The sequence below is a fragment of the Schistocerca nitens genome, chromosome 2 (genome assembly GCF_023898315.1).
Source record: "Schistocerca nitens isolate TAMUIC-IGC-003100 chromosome 2, iqSchNite1.1, whole genome shotgun sequence".
In the NCBI taxonomy this organism is placed as follows: Eukaryota; Metazoa; Arthropoda; class Insecta; order Orthoptera; family Acrididae; genus Schistocerca; species Schistocerca nitens.
In genome coordinates this window covers 805121857-805143034 of record NC_064615.1, presented here as the reverse complement: position 1 = coordinate 805143034, position 21178 = coordinate 805121857, and the positions used below count along the sequence as shown (strand labels likewise).

The following is a 21178-nucleotide window of genomic DNA, read 5'->3' as shown; positions in this document are numbered from 1 at the left end:
ATCACCAAGTGAGCTTATACCTTGGCTTGCTCACAAATTAATTCTCAGATAAGGAACTTTGATAAAAGAAATGAAGTATTCTTATAACACCCAGGTAAACAAAATCATTTATTAAACACTAGTCTGTCAACAAATAAAATTTACAGCACTTAGTGCTATGGCTTAATGTTCTCCTGTGTATGTATTTACACAACTCTTCCACTTGTAGGCTGAAATAGGCCCACCTGCTGTGGGAATAAGTGTTAGGAGAGATTTATTGTCTATCTTGATTGCATTTATTTTTTTAAATAAATAACCTGTTTTGGATTACCACGAATCCTCCTCAAAGCAGGTTGTATTAGTTAACAATACTTATCTGTCAAACTACAGCAAGGTTTACATCTGCATCACTAGAGGAAGCTATTTTGTTCCTGAGGATTGTTCATGTTGAACCAAAGCAAGTCTTTTTTTTTAAAAAAAAAGAGAGAGAGAGAGAGAGAGAGAGAGAGAGGGAGAGAGAGAGAGACAATAACAAATCTGTTTTAAGATCATGGATTTTCTCTGAAGACATTGTCAGTTTTTTCTTCGTGTTAGAAGGCCCAGTCTTTACACTTCAGACTGTCAACACCTATTCTGTATAATGAAATCTCTCTCTCTCTCTCTCTCTCTCTCTCTCTCTCTCTGTGTGTGTGTGTGTGTGTGTGTGTGTGTGGGGGGGGGGGGGGGGCACGCGCATGGTCGGAAAAAATTAACTTCAGTGTTTCTCTTAAATTCACGTACATTATTTGCTGAAGGTTTAAATTTTATTTGCTGTATAAATTTAAAAAGACCTTACATTGTCATTACCTTTTTGTGCAGAACTAATTTTAGTTGATTGTTCTATTGTACCAGAAATTCTAAAGTGACACTGAAGTTTGTCTGTCTTTGTACTTTGTAGAAAACTGAACAGCTTATATGTCTCATACCTGAGTTGTGCTTCATGACTGGACTTACTGATGAAATGAGAAATGATTTTAGAGTGATGAAAGATATTGCAACATACACACGTGTAACCCCAAATCAAAGACAGGCATCGCTGAAAACTTTCATCAACAGAGTAATGTGTGAGTATTAGAAATATAAAAACAATTCATAATTTTCATTTAAATAGTAGTGCAGCAATATATAAATGAAAATAATTAATATGGTATTGGGCAATCTTTATAGATGTCATACAGCTATTGTTTGGCGTGGAATGGAAGCATGCAGCTCATACATTATCTGAAAAATTTGGTACTGTTTCTCTTTCTTTGCATTAGTTTGGTTCACTGTCGGTGACACAGGCAATCTGTAACAGATTCTCTACTGCAAAATAAATTGCGTAGGTTTGACTTTATTAAAATTAGATGATTAAGCAGTCAATGAAAATACTGAATTTTATCAGCTTTTTTAATGCTACTTGAAGGGAGTTGTCATTGGGAACTCAGAAATTACCATGTAGGAAAGCAGTTTGCTTGGTGACCACATCTGTCCCATTTTTGGTTAGCTAAGGTATTTACATAATCGATTCTCATGATTCATGGTCATAGAATGACAAACCAATTAACAAAATAAAATAAGTTGTATTACATTCCATCCAGTGTAGTTGCCTCCATATTTAATAGCGGCAGGTGTGATAGGACCACTGTTGTTCTCTGCGTGCAGAGGATGAGTAGCAATATGCGGTTGTTTGCTGATGATGCTGTGGTGTACGGTAAGGTGTCAAAGTTGAGTGACTGTAGGAAAATACAAGATGACTTTGACAGAGTTTCTGGTTGTTGTTCTGAATGACGACTATCTCTAAATGTGGAAAAATGTAAGTTAATGTGGATGAGTAGGAAGAACAAACCTTTAATGCTCGGTTACAGTATTACTAATGTCCTGCTTGGCACACTCAAGTTGTTTAGATATCTGGGTGTAACATTGCAAAGTGATATGAAATGAAATGAGAATGTCAGGTCAGTGATAGGGAAGGCGAATGGTTGTCTTCAGTTTATTGGGAAATTCTGGGAAAGATTGGTTCACCTGTAAAGGAGACCATGTATAGGGTGCTGGTGCGACCTGTTCTTGAGTACTGCTTGAGTGTTCAGGATCCATACCAGGCATCGGAAGACATCGAAACAATTCAGAATTGGGCTGCTAGATTTGTTACCAGTAGGTTTGAACAAAATGTGTTACGAGGATGCTTCAGGATCTTAAATGGGGTTCCCGGGAGGGAAGGCAATGTTCTTTTTGAGAAACACTATTGAGAAAATTTAGAGAACCAGCATTTGAAGCTGACTGCTGAACGATTCTACTGCCACCAACATATATTGCATGTAAGGACCACAAAGATAAGATTTGAGAAATTATGGCTCATATGGAGATATATAGATAGTCGTTTTCTCCCTCGCTCTATTTGCGAGTGGAACAGGAAAAGAAATTAGTAGTGGTACAGGGTAACCTCCACCACGCACTGTACGGTGGCTTGCAGAGTCTCTATGAAGAAGTAGATGTAGATATAGTAACAGGATTAACCAAAGGTTTCTACCAAGTGAGATGGCACAACGATTTAGGCGTTTGACACTTATTTGGGAGGAATCAGTATCTGCTTTATTTGACTACCCAGATTCAGGTTTGCTACGGCCGTGAATTTATTAAGGTGAACCCTTAAGTATTTCCTATAAGAATGACAGTACCAATTCCATTCTCCAGCCATGTCCTGTCTGATTTTGTGTTCTATCTCTTTTAGCATGCTGGGAATGAGTGAGTGGTGGTGACAGTTTGTGGGGCCAGTGCAAATACTTGAGAGCTACAGAGCACCTTATTGATGTCGTTACATGATGTAGCGAGGCAGGCATGCCTCTGCTTGCTGACCCTGGCTGCGACTGTTGTATGGTTGGCAGCTTCCTCCTGGCGTTACTGCTGAGCAAGTCTCTCTTGCTGCTGAGGCTGGCAGTGTCTTGACCATGAGCATAGACCTCAGCAGCTCGTCTTGTTGTGCTGCGATTCTGCCCTACCCAAAGACAGTCCCTTGGCTCCTTATTGGAGACTTTAATTACTACTTCCCGTGGCGTTGTGTAGGCCCAGCAGCCCCTCGCCCCGTTCATGTCACCACAACTGAACACCAAGACAGCTGTGTGCAAGGTACGACTAGCTGCCCATGGACTGAAGTCGGCCGGTGGCTGGCACTGGCGCCAAGTCCCGCTAGGGGCACAGCGTCAGTGGCTGCAGGCACAGACGGCAGATTGGCAGGGCGATGACACTGAGTCCCATGAAAGACTTACTATAGATGGCAAGGGCAGCCCGGTCTCAAACTCAGTTCTGCCGGTGGTGGAGTCCAGTCATCTCACTGTCCAGCATTGCTCTGGCATCACTTTGGTACTGCTGGATTTCAGTGATAAGTGATCCTTGCCTTAAAATCCAGACTTATCTGCATGTGTCTGGTGTTCATTTGTTTCACTAAACCCTGTCACCTATTCAAGTTGCCATCACAAGAGACTCGCCATAGTGTGGTGACACCTCTCCACCTGCTACACGGTGACTGCTGTGTGGCACTGTTTTCCACTGAGCTCGGCTGTCTTTGCTGCGTGAATCACTGGCATGTCTGCCATTGTGACCCGCATGTCGCTGCACTAGTGGCTACTGACCTTCGGCAATTAACACAATGCAGTATGTCACTTCCATGCTACTTCTCCTAAATTCTGTTGAAGACTAATAATTTTGTGAAGAAATACTGGGTCGTGGTACTACACTGACTTCTCCTACAGAGAAGACCGGGTTCCTCAGGTCTTAACAGAGCCCAAAACTCTATTGTAATTCCTTTTACACTTAATCCGTAGAATTACTACCTAACATTTGCCTGCCACCACTATTTCCACCGATACATACAATTGTGTGCTATCCATCGTTACACCCACTGTTGTGCCGCAGTAGTAGAATGGCAAGTTCTGGCTGCTTGGTTAACCCATAAGCTGTAATTCCAGTGGAAATTCTCCTTTCACCTTTGTCAATCCTTTCAAACACTGTCCAGGTGCCAATGAGACAGGACTTAACTGCCCAAGTAGCACTTGGTGGATGGCTTCCTGCAGACTCGTTATCTCCACTCTTTGGTCCCAGATATTGTTCTCCAGGGACTGCAATAATGTCACCAACATTAGTCTTGCATCCAATACCTACATTCGAACTTGTATTCTTCCAGATCCTTTAGAGTGCTAGCTGAGGCCCTTGCATAATCCACAACTTCCATAGTTTTCAGAGCATCCATGTGTTCTTTAGCATGCCGCTCTCCGAGTTCACAATCTGCATGAAATGCCATATGAGAAACTGGGGACAGGGACCAGTATAACCTCCCCTCCCCACCAGAAGGCTGCTGTCTCCAGAGAGCACGTCTCAGTAACTTACGATAAAAACTGCCCTAACACGAACATACAACTTTATCCAAAACAATGTTAATACCATATACCAATATTATGAAAAGGATAATTGCTACTAACCTTATAGCAGAGACACTGAGCTGCTGATAGGCACAACAAAAAGACTGTCACAAAATAAGCTTTCAGCCAACAAGGTCTTTGTTGAAAATACACACACACACACACACACACACACACACACACACACACACACACACACACAGTGACTACAGTCTGGCAACAATAAGTGTGGTACTGAGTCATACTTTTTGGAAATCAAAAAATACTGCATCAGCTGCCTTGATCCAAAGCTTTCAGTATGTCACGTGAGAAAAGTGCGAGTTGGGTTCACATGATAGATGTTTCTGTTGTAAATCCCTCGAACAAATTTGCACTGGAATATAGTTGACAGAGGGGCAAACTCAGCTGTGAATCTTCTATAGACTCTGATAGGGATACCATCAGGCCATGGACCTTTGTTTAGTTCAACGATATCAGCTGTTTCTCAACATCACTGACACTAACAGTCATTTCACTTTTCTTTTCCTTTGTACAGGGATTAAATTAGGGTAATTCTCTTGGATTTTTCTTTGTAAAGGAACATTGGAAGATGTAATTAAGCATTTCAACTTTTGCTCTGCTACCCTCAATTTCAGTTCTTGTCTCATTCACTAGGGACTGGACACTAACTTTGGTGCCACTAACAGCCTTTACATATGGCCAGAATTTGTTTTGGCTTTGCTTTGATAGAATTTTGCTAAGGTACTCATCAAAGACTTCACACATTGCTCTCTTAACAGCCAAACATGTTTCATTCAACGTCTCTCTGTCTATAGCCATGGGCCATGTTTTACACCTATTATGCAGTGATATCTGTTTCCTTAGAAATTTTTTTACAGTGACTTTATACCGCGGAGGGTCCCTCCCATTATGAACTGTTCTACTGGGTACACATCTCTCCAGTGCATGGTCAACTATTCTTTTAAACTTGAGGCATAGTTCCTCTACATACTCCTGCCCTCAGCTGGAAGTATGGCGTTACTGATTTTTTTATCTAGTTTACTGAACATATACAACTTTCTGCTTGTTTTAGTTCCTGTGATGTTTGGAATTGGGTAGGCATTTTGTTGTAGTCTTGCTACTCAAATGGCGGTAATGGTAATCGCAACAAAACAGACATTTCTTTGAACTGTCTAGTCTTTTTCAGTACAATCACAATTCCTGACCAAATGCCCCCCCCCCCCCTCAACACACACACACACACACACACACACACACACACAAAATTGTTGATTTTATAAATTCCTCTGAAACTGGTTTGCAGCAGTCGTGGAATTCTGTACAGCCTCCAGTTTTTAAACCAATGCTTTGTTTCCTGTCAGACTCTTGTGTTGTATTACTGGTGTAACAGGCAATGGCCTTTACAGGAGAAACAAATTCTGGAGTTCCAGCAACAGTTTCTCCATCTGTGTCCTTTCTGTCACTTTTAAGCGCTTAAATTTCCCGTGAAATGCAGTCGTAGCAGCATCTTGTCCCATCATAGCCAACACACCCTGATTGGAAATCCTCTTCATCTGGAAACTCTAGTGGAGTCATTAATGTTCCCTTTGACAACTTAAATTCTTTGGCGCCAAAATTATTCACATTGACGGGCTCTACTTTGCCTCTGTCCCTTTCATGCACACGTACGAGACTGTTTTTCAACATACAACTCACCACATTCGATATTTTGCTACCCTTGAGCAGTTGCTATTACACATAACATGCCAACTGGTGAAATTTTGAGGCTTAACATTCATTCATAGCGACTTTCTGGTGCCCCCTGACACACAGTCAGGCAAATTAAGCCTTAATATCATTGCTCAAAGTTTAACTGGATTTGTTTGTTCATTATAAATTCGGCGTGGCTGATCGACATTGACAACAGTTTCCCCTAGTTGGGATGTTTTCTCACAAAGTTGTACTACATGTGATTGAAGGTAAATAATGGTGTGATGTTTATGCAGGAAACCCAATCCTAGGATTGTACTGTTGCCCCACACATACACGAGACACCACTTTCACACACGGCTTAAATCTGGTTGCCTCAAACAAAAAAACTCATGGCTACTGACACCAATATTTGTATATCACTATACTCTATCCCACGCAAATTATAACATGGTGGGTTCCAATGCCTACTTCCTTCAAATTCTCTTGAAGCCACTGATGCAGGCACCCTTTGTCCAACAAAACTTTATATTTCCTACCATTTATCACACCTATTATGATAAATTCCGTCTCTGCATTCATTCTTACAGAAACTTATTTTTACTGGGAACTCCTGTTAGTACCCCTGCTGTTCCCTCCTGAGGTTAGTGAGACCTTTCCTTCCCCCTGGACCTACTCTAATGTCGGTGATCTACACCACTCCTACTAACATTCCCATTAAATTGTTTGCCTATTAACTGCATCTCTTCTCCGTGGTAGCACTGCCTCTGTATTTGTTGCGTTCATTCACAATCATAGCACTTCACATTCAAAGGAAATAGACGTCTTCGATCCCCCATCCCTGTTTATATGTAAGCTTCCTTGTACTCCAGCACCAACCTAAACCCATCTCCCATATGTACTGTCCTAGACATCTCTGGTACCAAACCCCTGAGTAAAGCAAAAAGTGCTTGCTGCTTGTTCTCTTGCAGCACCACTTTGTTCACCTTGTCATTCTTTGATACCTTGTAGATGTGAACACTCAACTTCCTAATCCTATCCGCAAAGTCTTCCCCTGCTTTAATATATTTCTTGGACACAGTACCCAATGGCTCCCAAAAAAAAGTGTGTATTTCTGCTTCTTGCACCATTGTTCCAATTCATACCTTCATTGATCAAGTTGTCTTTGCATTGCATAACATTTCTGTGCATCTTACAAGCTACTTTGCCCCCCCCCCCCCCCCTTATGACCTGTTGTTGGACATAGGACTCTCTCTCTCTCTCTCTCTCTCTCTCTCTCTCTCTCTCAATGAAAGCCATCAAATCAGTGCTGAAGTCTGTTTCTTCCCATATTGTTATTATTATTGTTATTGTTATCATTGGTAACCATTCCTCTATCTGCCACCTGGCGAGGCACCCAACGGGAGACAAGCAACTCCACACAGGAGTACCTTCTGCCTAGCATCTCTACTCAGTGCCGCCTCCTTGTGTATCCCACATTGCTCCATTGTTCTGTTGATGTGGTTATTCCAAGAACATCATGGTCTCCCACCTTTACATCTGCCAGGTAGTTTCCATTCAGAAATTTTCTTTGACCATCGATGTGGCATTTTGGACAGGTGTCTTAGCACTTGAGACATTCTCTTTCACTTCTGTGTATCAGTGTTGCATCCGCCTTCATTCGAGCTTTCACTTTTCATTTAGTTTTCTTTTTGATTCTTGATATTTTTGCACCTCTCTGTAAATAATCCATTTCCACAGCTATTATTCTGCTTTTCAGGTCAGCATTTAAAATCCATCATTCTGACCCGCAATGTAGAACAGATTCAACCGTTAGCCTACTCGCACTTTTCTTATTGTTATTAGAGATGTTCTTGTCCCGCAAAACAGAATTCATACACTCTAATACGTTTCTGCTGTGTTGTATTCTGAATTTTATTTCTGTAGTACCTAGTCCATTTTTGTCATTAATTACCCCTAGATGTTTAAATTTTTCTGTTTCATAACTGCTCCCTCATTGATGTGGACATCAAATTTAGTGTCACTGTCCTCTACAAGGTATTCAGTTTTTATCATATTCATTTGCAGTCCCAATTTATCATATTCTGGATATAAACGCCCTATCATGAAATCAAAATCGAATTCATTTTGTGCTAGCAAAACTTAAAGAAAACAGATGTACATTGTTAATAGTAATTCCCATTCCTCCACAACTTCCTCATAGGGAAGGGAGGTCTCTTTAGGCGTAGGGAAGCCAACCCTCCTGATGTCAAATCCTGGTTCTCCAAGTTGGTGTTTGGTCAGTGGGCCAGCACCCCATTATCTGTAAAAAGTCTCCAAGGCTTGAGAATCTAAAGTGGAGCCTCGGAACGTGGATGGAAAAACATTATGACACCTATTGGCAAGGAAACAGACACTGAGAGTACATGGAAAGTTCAGAGCATGACAAATAAATAGACTGAAATAGAGAATGAACTGTATCGAGTGAATATGGACATAATTGTTTTGTCCAAAACTAAAAAAGGGACAAGGAAATTAAAAATTTGGATATTTTATTAACTTTCGGTTCAGAGGTTATATACATAAATGGGGAAAAGCAGGGGTTTCCATTCTAATTAACAAAACTCAGAGCACTTACAACCAGGACTACACTTTTTTGTTTAAAAGAATTGTCACTGCCACCATTAAATTTTATGGAACTGAAACAGTTATAGTAGGATATGAAACTTCCTGGCAGATTAAAACTGTGTGCCGGGCCAAGACTCAAACTTGGGACCTTTGCCTTTTGCGGGCAAGTGCTCTACCAACTGAGCTACCGAAGCACGACTCATGCCCCGTGCTCACAGCTTTACTTCTGCCAGTACCTCGTCTCCTGCCTTCCAAACTTTACAGAAGCTCTCCTGTGAAACTTGCACAACTAGTACTCCTGAAAGAAGTGATATTGCGGAGACATGGCTTAGCCACAACCTGGGGGATGTTTCCAGAATGGAAAGCTTCTGTAAAGTTTGGAAGGTAGGAGACGAGGTACTGGCAGAAGCAAAGCTGTGAGGACGGGGCGTGAGTCGTCCTTGGGTAGCTCAGATGGTATAGCACTTGCCCACAGAAGGCAAAGGTCCCAAGTTCGAGTCTTGGTCCGGCACAGTTTTAATCTGCCAGGAAGTTTCATATCAGCACACAATCCGCCGCAGAGTGAAAATCTCATTCTGGTTATAATAGGAGTATATGCACTGAATGATGGTGTGTCACAGCAAACCAAAGATCATTTCTACCAGAAATTACGCCACCTACTCAACCAAGTTAAAAGCCACCAAGCAGTAATAACAGCAGGAGATTTTAATGCAAAAGTGGGCTCACAGGTAAATGCAGTGGTAGGAAGATCAAAGAAAGTGCTGTTGGTAGTTCTAGAGAAAATCTCTGAGAATTCTGTAAGCAGTATAACTTTGAGAATTTTGAACACACATTTTTCATATAAATATAATCACAGATATATGCAAGAAAGACCCTCATTACAGCAGAAATCGTTAATTGATGACAACATTATTAATCAAAGATCCAAAGTGGTAGTTCAAGACTATAGAGCCATGTGGGGAACCAATTGTGGATCTGATCGCTACTCAGTTTTTTCTCCCATATTAAGAACTGTTAACACAGCAAAGTGATGGTTATAATCATAAAATGACTTTGGAAAGTATGTATTTTAAAGTGCAATAAATATTTTCTGTAGCAAATGATCGAGCAAAGTCTTTGTTGGAAGACTGGGGTCTTAATTTGGAGCCATCAACAGTAGAACTCACAGCAAGAGTCGTCAAGAATGAAGAAATAATTTTTGGTGGTAACAGGACGGTTCCTGGCACCCCACAAGCTGAATGGAGCGGTGCATTGTCTCGAAATATGGTCATATCAGCAGTAAGTATGATTATATTTGTTCCTGAAATATCATTACAATTAAATTGTTACAGATGATAGAACAGATATACAGGGTGCGTCAAAAAAATGTACACACACTTTGAAGCGTCATAGAAAATTTACTTCCCGTTCTACAATGTTAAATTTCTGGAAATGGAAAGCTTAAAGTCCAGTTGGAAAAATAAATGTACTTTGCAAATGTGGTTAATGTTCAAACTGATGGCCTTCAGCATCAATACATTTCTGAGTACGAGTCCCCACTGATTCCGTAGATCGTACCAAAGTGTCCAATGAGATTTCTGGGCACACTGCCTGAATCTCATTACAAAGTGTGTCCAGGTTACGTGGTTTACGTTTGTACACCTCATCTTTTACTGTGCCCCATAAGAAGAAATCCAGCGATGTGAGGTCTGGAGAGCGTGCAGGAAACTCGATTGGTCCCCTGTGTCCTGTCCACTGGCCTGGCACATTGTGGTCCAGGTATGCTCTTACGTCCCTATAATAGTGCGGCGGGGCGCCATATTGTTGGAAATAAAACTCATCATTACCGTATAATGCATGAATGGCAGGGAATATGGAGTCAGCAAGCATTTTTAGGTATGTTCCTCCAGTAACAGTACCTTCAAAGCGGAAGGGCCCAATGAGTCCCCTTGGAGAGAAACCACACCACACATTTACACCAGGAAAATTCACAGCCTTTTCAACTGTAATGTGAGGATTATCTTCAGCCCAGTACACACAATTGTGCCTATTGACAGTTCCATTGAGTTTGAATTGGGCTTCATCCGACCAAATTATGCTACCCATAAATCCCGGTTCACGTCTCACCATCTCCCGAACCCATTCACAAAATTCTAATCTTCGATCTGGATCGTCGTCACTTAGCTGTTGCACCAGCCTTGGAATGTACACATGAAACTTTCCTTTCTTCAGAAGGCGTAGCACACTACTAGCACTTACATCACTCTCACGTGCCGCTTGCCTTGAAGATTTTTGAGGTGAACGCTGAAACAGTTCCAAGATTGCAGTTGTGGAATCATCACTTGTAGCTGTACGAGGTCGCCCTGATCGACCTTTATGCACATCACACACTGTTCCACGAATTTCGAATTTGTCTTGTAGACGTGTAATTGTTAACCTTGAAGGTGGTTCTGTACCATACTCACTTCTCCACTGTCTTCAAACCGCAGCTACATTCTCAAACTTCCAGTACCACTTAATTATCTGCTTCCGCGCTTCAAAGCTCAAACGCATGTCCGCCATGTTGAAGTTACTTCCTTGCCACTGCTGCCACCTGTCGAAGAAACATAACATTACTTTCTCACAGATATTTAACGTTGTAGAACGGGAAATAAATTGTCTGTGACAGTTCAAAGTGTGTATACATTTTTTTGACGCACCCTGTATAAAAATTAAATTTGAGTAAGCCATTATTTTGTGTGTCACTTATCTGGTAAGTACATGTATAAGCATGTCTCATTATAGATAAAATGTATTTTATTGGGATTTGTTGCTTTAACTTTTAGTTGGAAGTGGAAAAGTGCATATCAAACTTCATGGACGAAACAATGAGAATGTATAAGGTCTCTCACATAAAACTGGTATGCCTCATGCCCGAGATTGAAGTAATAGTGAACTAACTAAAAAAGAATAGATGATAGTAATATTAAAAAGAAGTGTACTTACCCGTATATGAGAGGTACTAGAAGCAGTAGCTACAGGCATCCAGACATTGCTGACTTTTTCAGATGACACTACCAGTAACATTGTGTAATTCTACAGGCATGAAGTTGTTAAATTCTCTAGTAATGTTCCATTTAAGATAGTCTATTATGCAAGGATTGTCAGTGTACACTTTGCTTTTTTGTGTGCCCTATAAATAAAAATCACAGTACATCAAATCTGTGGATTTTGGGGAGACCAGAGGGGTCTACCGACAAGTCTGCTTTCAGGTAACACATTGGTGATGTGGCCCATACTTTGTGAGTGTTCAGTTAGTGTATAAATTACCTTATTGGTGGTCTTCAGCAGTCTGTGAACATACAGCTCATTAATGAACTGTTCTTATGTCTGTCGAAGATTTCTACTTAAGTCAAAACCAGAACTCATCAATTTTGATTTGTATGAAGGCTTTCATTGTGCCTTTGATTACAAGCATGGTCTGAAATTAATCAGGTAGGTACATTTCATCTTGAATAAAACTGCAAATCCCCAAAGCGAAAAACAAGAATGTATACATCAGTATTTATATTATAGTTTGTATTCCGTGACTTCATCTTTCACGCAGATTCTTTGCTACCAGTGATCACGCCGCCTGTCACAACGCCATTCACCACTTTATTGTTCCTGGGATGGCACAAAGCTCATGCAGAACACCTTAGGCAAAAATAGCAAAACATACAAACAAGACCTGTGACTTACCAATCTTCCCACGAAACAATTAAACTTTTAACCTCTGTACAACTTTTTCCAGATAAATTAATGAAGACATCTTCTGCTAATGGAGCTTCTTCACTTATATTCAAAACTGGCACAAGATCACCCCTGTAATGAACAAAATGACTCATTTTCAAAAACACCAGCCAGAAAACATCTGAGAAATCTTATACCCTGATAACTTTCATTGGATGTGTGAGTAGTTGCTCCATCTTGTTGGACTACTGCATGCTGCTTCTTTGCATCTGTTAATTGTGCATAGAGTCAGAAGTAACCCTTAGTAACTGATGTTAACAGCCAGTTACAATTATGAATGCTTTCTTTTTCTGATCCTCAAATTTCAACTGTAGCACCACACTCACGTAATAGACTTCTAGCTTTGTTTATTTTAGTACACAATGTACGAGATACACCAGCCTCCTGCGATAACCTCCTTTACAGACTTGTGGGGATTTCTCGTAATGCCACGCGAATTCTGTCTATAGTTCCTCACTTTGTCACATATTCCTCTACACATTCTGAACAGATCCTACAGACCTCCATTTCTTGCACAGAACTTGAATAGTGCTGGCTGTGGGGAGTTTCATACCAGGATACTTCACTTGGAACATTTCTTTACAGCTTTTAATGGAGCCTGTCTTTTTGTAACACTCTACAATATCAATTCACTGTTCTAAGCAAACTGCCCACTTCTGTAACAACCTAACACTATGAGCTTCTCACAATACCTGAGGCAGGAACACACAATTGCCCTCAACTTTATAATAAAATGCAGTGCAGCCAACTTTCAAGACAGTGTTGCTACTTCACAAGCAATTCGACTAGAGATGATTATCTGGTGTGAGGCATACTGGCTTAGTGGGATACCCTATAGATAGACGGTTATCATAACTTGTAAGAAAGAAAGCATTCTTTGCTTCTGATGAGATCGTTGTTCTAGTCTGGGTGCCAACTTTTTATTTAAAGTGCTTTTTTGAGACAAGTGGAAGAAACACCTAGTGATTTGATGTGAACAGTTTTAATATTTTAAGACCAATCCACATTGTTTGGACAGAGAGCTAACTGGCAGTTTGGATTTTAGTGTATGAGCCCAACACCAGAAAACGAAGTGCTGTGTTGCATCTGCTTTCGCTAAGCTATCAAATGAACACTTAATCAGCCGTCAACGTTCAAAACTTCTTGTACCTTAACTACATCTCCATCATATTGGGATGACATCAGATACACAATACAGTGTCTAGGCATATTCCCAGCAGTTATTGAGCTTTTTATGGCACTTTCAAACATTTCTGGACATTGTTTCCTTCTTGTAAGCTGCACAGGTTGTACTTCAATTGTTCAGTTTATCATGAAATTAGGTGGCACTGTACTGCTCAGTGGTTAGTAGCGTTATACCCACTTTCACTTCATAACAAAGTTAAGATGCAATCAATTTTCCTCACTGAACCACCACCTTGTTTCTGCCCTCCACCTCCATCTCTTGCCTTTGGTTGGAAAAAAATCAGTCTCAAGAAGGTTTTTAATATGCTTCCCAGCCTGAATACATTCTTTCTTGCACAAATATTTCTTCTTGTTTTGAAGATATGTTTTGAAGCTGTCTTAAAAGCCTAAGTTGACTGGTTATATAAAAGTACTATAGTCTGCATCTAGCATAGTGTGTTGGTTTATTAATTTGGTGCTGAATGCATCATATTTTCAATATTCATATGTGTATTACTGCTTCTGAAGTCGCGTGCACGTGTGTGTGTGTGTGTGTGTGTGTGTGTGTGTGTGTGTGTGTGTGTGTTTTGGGGGAGGAGTCAGTAGTGAAGATAATTTTTTTTCTTCAGGTGGAGGGTGTTTCAGTTCTGTTCTGGCAGAAGATTTTTATTCAGATCATCATTCCTAAACATTAGCATCTGAACTGTCATAAACTGTTCCAACACTTAGAATTAGAACACAGGTTGCATCTACTGAAAATTCTATGACAAGTGAATGGAAACGAAAGCACTGTAGTAAATAAATTGTGATGCTTGTTGATGTCGACAAAATTGCTCCATAAACAACGAGTATTTAGTGCCTACAAACTGTATGTTATGTGAAAGTGCACTTCAGTTTTGTCAGTGTAATTGATCTGGAAAAAAGTGCTTTACAAAACACAGCCTAAGTCTGTGTAAATGGGCAGATCGTTAGTCAGCCTGAGGATTACTGTTTCTGAAAAGTGCTAGAAGTGTTTATGGCTAAATTTAAGGAGCATTATATGAAGTTTGCTGACATCCATACTAAGTGTATAGTCCTACAGATGGATTTGTGTACCTGGGATCTCTCTCCAAACCCCTGGATCGATTTCAACCAAATGTGGTACACAAGCAGCAAAATTCTAACATCCAAGCTGCAGTAGGAGCTAAAATAAGGGCTAAAACTTCCATGGTTCCTATTCCTGGCAAATTGTTGAAATTTTTACCATATATTCTGAGGTTGATTGGTGGGAACTTTGAAACCTTTCTTCTATGTCATTACCGTTTCTGAGATCCAGAGGATCAAAGTTACCGTACTTATGCACGTAAAATGTACACATAATATCTGGTCTGAGGTGTAAATGTAGTTTTTTCTTCACTTAGCGAACACATGACAAGGGCTCTAGAATCGTTGCAAGGGTTCTGAGATCACCAAACTATTTTTAGTCAGCATTTCTTTCACCAGTTAATCTCTGACTTATTGTCCCAGTGTAATGGGCATCTCATGCCTATACAAATATGCCCAAAACAGTACTGCAGTGACAAAACTTGGGCTACAAGGGGTCTTAACATGACTGAAAAGAACTTAAAGTGACTGTCAGAAATTATGTGCAACTGGAAAGACCGCGTAGTCAATGAAATAGTTCCGTAACAACATTTTTACTCTTTTTAAGATTTGAATCATAGGTTAGGCGTTTTCTATTAATTGCGATCTGCAAGCAAAATATCCAGAAAAATTTGTAAGGCAAATGATTTTGTGTTAATCTTATATTACACCGTAATCTTATATTACACCTTGTCCCTGCATCTCCCCTCCCCCATGGGTGGGTTTGTCCATTGTCTATTTTCAAGAAAGGCCGGTTTGGCCGAGAGCTCATTTTGTGGCAGTCTTTTCATTGTGGCCATCTGCGACTCAACATCTCCACTATAGGGTGAGTTGCAACTAATATTGTTAGGTTTAGGTATATGAGATGACGCAGACTGAAATTAGAAACTTGTGGGTATAGGGGAAAAATAAGGTGTGCACCCCCTCTCCTTTGCTCCTCAGAAATTTTAAACTGTCATGATGATGATGATAACAGTGGAAAAGAAAGACACAAGGAGGCAGTTGGCAAAGAGATTCAGAATATTCTGTATTAAAAGAACATGAATATTATTTGATGGAAGGCAGAATTAGGACTGAGGCAGCTTGTTCCCCACTTTCCTGTCAGCTGTTTAAAGAAAGACATATTTTCGTTTTATGTGCTCCGACTGGAGTATTTTTCTGTCGATTTGATAAAACTTTACTCTTCCAAAATGTAACTAAAGAAATTTAACATGAAAAGTGACTTCAGTTAAACTGGACAACCAACACAATCTCAGACATGCCAAGTACTGCAACTCGCTTCTTGCAACCAACAATCAATAGGATGAAACATTTTAGAACTTGCACGGGCTCTATTCATCATTTAACCCTAATGTAAACAAACACATGCTCGGTGATTTGTCAGTGTTCCGAGGACACAGCCAATGGATGTCGCTACCCTGTTGGATATAAGTCCAGCTTATGTATTATGTATACTCTTGTTATGTTACTACGAATGAAATGAGAGACTGAAAACTGTAAAATTTTGAAAGCCTTAAAGTTCTTGGTAATCACTATATTGTTTAAGCAAAGTTTCTTGTACTTAAAAGTTTTAGTGATCTCAGATGCCACTCTGTAGATGTCAGTAGAAATCAATGCAAGTTGTCTGTGCTAATTCAAGCTTCGGCCTCAGTGAAGTGCGAGGTGCAGAGAAAGAAGGAAGGAGAACTTTGTTGCCACATTGAGGAAGGATGCAGTAGGGGGAATGTTAGCTGTGTGCTAAACAATGATACCACTTTATGCATATGTGTGTGCTGATAATCAGGAGCCGAGGCATAAATTACACATGGAAGTAACAAAGGTATTTGAAAGACTGTCATTAAGTTTTTCATGTTAAAGCACACTTGTTACACTACTACTTTTTCAGTTGAAACACACATGACTTTGTCATGCTACTATTGTACTACATATGTTACATCACTTAAGTTGGTAGGAATCGTAAACATAAGACAGTCAATACAAAGTGTACCGGTAACAGGTAGGGAGCCAGAACTCAACATAGCATTAATTCAAACACATTGTGCCACTTATAATTTGACAAATATCTTTATAATAGCAAATTTTTATTTTTTAGATTGACTTGATGAGTTGGGTTCTTTTGAGAACAACTCGAGATTCTCGATTTGGAAATGATTTTATGGAGACGATGCAGAAAGTGGGTCCACAGATGGGCATTCAGATAGCACAGCCTTCTGTGGTGGAACTTCGTGATGATAGAACGGAATCATATGTCCGTGCTCTTCGTGAGAGCATAAGACCTAACGTACAGCTAGTTGTTGTTATTTGTCCAACAGCAAGAGATGATCGGTACTCTGCAATAAAAAGGATATGTTGCAGTGAAATGCCTGTAGCTTCACAGGTATGTGACAATATATTAATTCTTATCTACTATCTAAACTTATTTTTGGTTGAGTTAAACAAAATACATTTTTTAATTTTTCCAGGTAATAAATTCCAGAACATTATCAAAGAGAGATAAGTTGAGGAATATAGTGCAGAAGATAGCACTTCAAATCAATTGTAAATTAGGCGGCACACTGTGGGCTGTCAAAGTGCCCTTGGTGAGTATCTTTGTTTGTCAATGCATTGAATTACTGTCTTTTAGTGTATATTAATCATGGTCAGATGAGCACTGATTGCAATAAATACCATTTTAGTTGATACATTTGTTGAGATTCTTTATGGTTGTTGCTACTGTCATAAATATTACTTCACAATTAAAGTCATTTTGATGTTCTTTGTACTTGAAAACTTGAAATATCCAGCAGAGGGAAAGTCGCAACTCCCTTTTTTTTTCGGAATTGCATGTCTAGCATTCCATGGAGAGGGTTAAAGTAATGGTTTTGTGCTCATCACCTCTCTGTATTGCTTATTTGCAACACGAGTGAATATAAACAAAACTTGTGGAAAAATCCAGGCTGGAATAATGACAATGTTATGAAAAAGATAGATTGCTGCTTACCAGGATGTGACCACTGCCTCTGGCTGTCAAGGCTAGACTGCAAGGAACTGTGCATGATGGAAGAAACTATCTTGGTGGTTGGGAGTAAGGAGCAGGCTGGGGTGAGGAAGAAAAGGGAGAGCAATGTACGGTTGGGGGACAGTGTACAGGGACAAGGTGGAGGGAGGGTTTGGTTACAGCAGCTAGGTGCAGTCAGGAGGTTAGGCAGAGGGTGGGGCAAGGGGGTAAGGGAGAGGACTAAAATAAAGGGGGGGGGGGGGGGTACACTCGTAGAATAGAAGCTTGCAGAGTCGGAACAGGGAAGGGATAGGTCGGTGAAGGACAATGACTAACGAAGGTTGAGGCCATGAAGGTTACGGGAATGTAGGATAAATTGCAAAGAGAGCTCCCACCTGCACAATTCAGAAAAGCAAAGCTGTTGCTGGTAGCTAGGATCCAGATAGCACAGGCTGTGAAGCACTCATTAAAATGAAGAACGTCGTGATGGGCAGCATGCTTAACAATTGGGTGGTCCAGTTGTTTCTTGGCCACAGTTTGTTGGTGGCCATTCTTGCAGTCAGGCAGTTTGTTGGTTGTCATGGCCACGTAGAATGCAACATAGTGGTGCAGCTTAGCTTGTAAACAAGCTTGGCTTGTAAATCACATCACTGGTTTCACAGGTAGCCCTGCCTTCGATGGGATAGGTGATGCTTGTGACCCCAAATTGCATAACTAGTGGTGGGAGAATGTGTGGGACAGATCATGCATTGAGGTCTATTACAGGGATACAATTCATGAGGCAAGGAGCAGGGTGGCAAGGGCTAGGTAGGGATGGACAAGAATATTGTGTAGGTTTGGTAGGCAGCAGAATACCACCGTGGGAGGGTTGGGGAGGATACTGGGTTGGACAGCCCTCATTTCAGGGCACGGTGGAAGATAGTCAAAACCCTGGCAGAGGATGTGATTCAGTTGCTCCTGTGCTGGGTGGTACTGAGTCATGAGGGAAGTGCTTCTCTGTGGCCGGATGGTGGGACTTCAAGATGTGGGTGACTGGAGAGATAAAGCGTGGGAGATGTGTGTTTTTGCAAAAGATATGGAGGGTAATTACAGTCTGTAAAGGCCCCATTGAGACCACTGGTATATTCGAGATGGTCTGCATGTCACTGCTGAAGCAACGCCCATGGGTGGTTTGGCTGTATGGAAGTGACTTCTTGGTGTGGAAAGGGTGGAAGCTACCGAAGTGGAGGTATTGCTGGTGGTTGGTAGGTTTGATATTAATGGAGATAATGATGTAGTGATCTTTGAGGTGGAGGTCAACATTAATGAAGGTGGCTTGTTGGGTTGAGGAGGACCAGATGAGGCGAATGGGACAGAAGGTCCTGGAATAATGTGTATATAAAGTCCTCACCTCTCAATTCATATCCCAAAAATTTCATCAGTTAATCTGAACCAGGTGAGAGGTTTGGGATTCTGTGTGTTTAGGAAGATTTCCTCCACCCCCACCCCCACCCCCCCTTTGATAAGTTAGCATAGAATAGTACCGTGCAGGTGACCATTGCCAAACTCCAGATTTTTTTTTTTTAGGTCACGCCTTAGAAGAAGACTTAATTGTGGTTGAGAGCATAGTGATGGTCACCAGGAAAGTAGTACGAGGTTTGAAACCAATGGTCGTTTGGAAAGGTAGTTTTCAATTGCAGCTAGGCCGTGGGCATTATGGATGTTAGTGTAAATGGAGGTGGTATCAGTAGTGATGACCAGGGCACCATGTCGTAAAGGAACATGAACTGTGGAGACTCAGTGGAGGAAATGGAGGGAATGGTTGGTATCTTTCATGTAGGAGGGCAAGTTGCAGGATAGGCTGAAAGTACTGGTCTACGAGAGCAGATCCTCAGAGAGAAAGAGAGAGAGAGAGAGAGAGAGAGAGACAGAGGTTCTGGGATGGGCCTTTGGATTTGAGGAGAGACTGGAGATCTTGCTGAATTTCTGGAAAGGGGTCACTTTGTCAGAGTTTGTAGATGGAGGAATTTGACAGCTGCTGGAGTCCTTCCGCCAGGTAACCCTTGTGGTTCGAAACAACAGTGCTGGAGCCTTTGTCAGCAGGTAATATAATAAGGTCAGGATCAGATTTTAGGTGTTGGATTTCGCTTCTTTCTTCAGATATTGGTTAGCTTGTGTGATGAGGGATTTGTGGAATGATCATGAGACAGGGTTCAAAGTAAAGAAACTCTGTGAAGTTAACAGGGATTGATCGGGGCATTGTGGCTGGATCACAGTCGGAAGGAGGAGTGAACTGAGTCAGTGTTCAGCATTGGTCTTGGGTTGAGTCTGATTGGCAGGGTAGGTGGTGTAAAAGTGTTACACTGTAGGGACTTAGAGAAGGAGAGAAGGTCTTTAACAAGTCCAGCATGATAGAGTTTGGGAGTGGGGCAAAAGGTGAGGACTTCAGAAAGGCTAAGGCTTTTGGAGGAAAGATTTGACTGTGTTTCAGGTTTGTTTAGGCTCTGGATTCTTTACGGTGAGGTTCTGGATTTTGTGTTGTGGTGGGAGGAAAGTTTCAAGAGTGGATTTAAGTTAGTAGGTCTGCAAGGGAGGGTTTGTCTGCTATTAGGGGATGTGGGGAGGTTTGGAAGCTGTCATAGAGATGGTGGATAGTGGTGGTCAAGGGCGGGAGGAGGATGTGAACAGATTGGAGAGTTTTTTTGAGGTGGTGTTGTGCATGCTGCTCTAGTTCCTGGAGGGCAAAAGGTTGTGAGAGAGATGGGATCCAGTAGTTTGGGATTGCACAGCATGAGAATTATACAGATGGAGAGCAGGTACTACAAGGTGGTTTGGGTCTGATTGGCATGGTTTTGCAGGGTTAAGGGCTGGGAGGATCTAAATGGATGGAGGTTATTGTAGAAGGAAGGACTGCGGTTGGAGATAGTTACTTAAATGGTCACACCATTTGAAGGGATTACATGACCCAAGCAACAACACAGGAACGGCATGTAGGACTGGGTTATGGCTAGGGATAAGGAAACTTTGGTGTATTGGTGCAAATGGAAGGAGCAGGGATGCATGGTGGACGATAAAAAAGCATGAAAGTACCTGCAACCCACATTACAATTTTTAAATTTATCATCATCATCTTCAATCTCGTGTTGCCACATGTTGTTGTTGTGGTCTTCAGTCCTGAGACTGGTTTGATGCAGTTCTCCATGCTACTCTATCCTGTGCAAGCTTCTTCATCTCCCAGTACCTACTGCAACCTACATCCTTCTGAATCTGCTTTATGTATTCATCTCTTGGTCTCCCTCTACGATTTTTACCCTCCATGCTGCCCTCCAATACTAAATTGGTGATCCCTCGATGTCTCAGAACATGTCCTACTAACCGATCCCTCCTTCTTGTCAAGTTGTGCCACAAACTCCTCTTCTCCCCAATTCTATTCAATACCTCCTCATTAGTTATGTGATCTACCCATCTAATCTTCAGC

The 21178-nt window shown here is 41.1% G+C and overlaps 1 protein-coding gene across 1 annotated transcript in view; it reads left to right on the top strand.

Annotated features, from left to right (window-relative positions):
- The window catches only part of LOC126237063 (piwi-like protein Ago3), a 214726-nt gene that overhangs the window by 129332 nt on the left and 64216 nt on the right, over positions 1-21178 (top strand). Inside the window, exons 10-13 of the mRNA XM_049946849.1 lie at positions 917-1082; positions 9805-9986; positions 16837-17121; positions 17207-17323. Coding sequence (XP_049802806.1) covers positions 917-1082; positions 9805-9986; positions 16837-17121; positions 17207-17323 — 750 coding nt within the window. The remainder of the gene's footprint in view (positions 1-916; positions 1083-9804; positions 9987-16836; positions 17122-17206; positions 17324-21178) is intronic.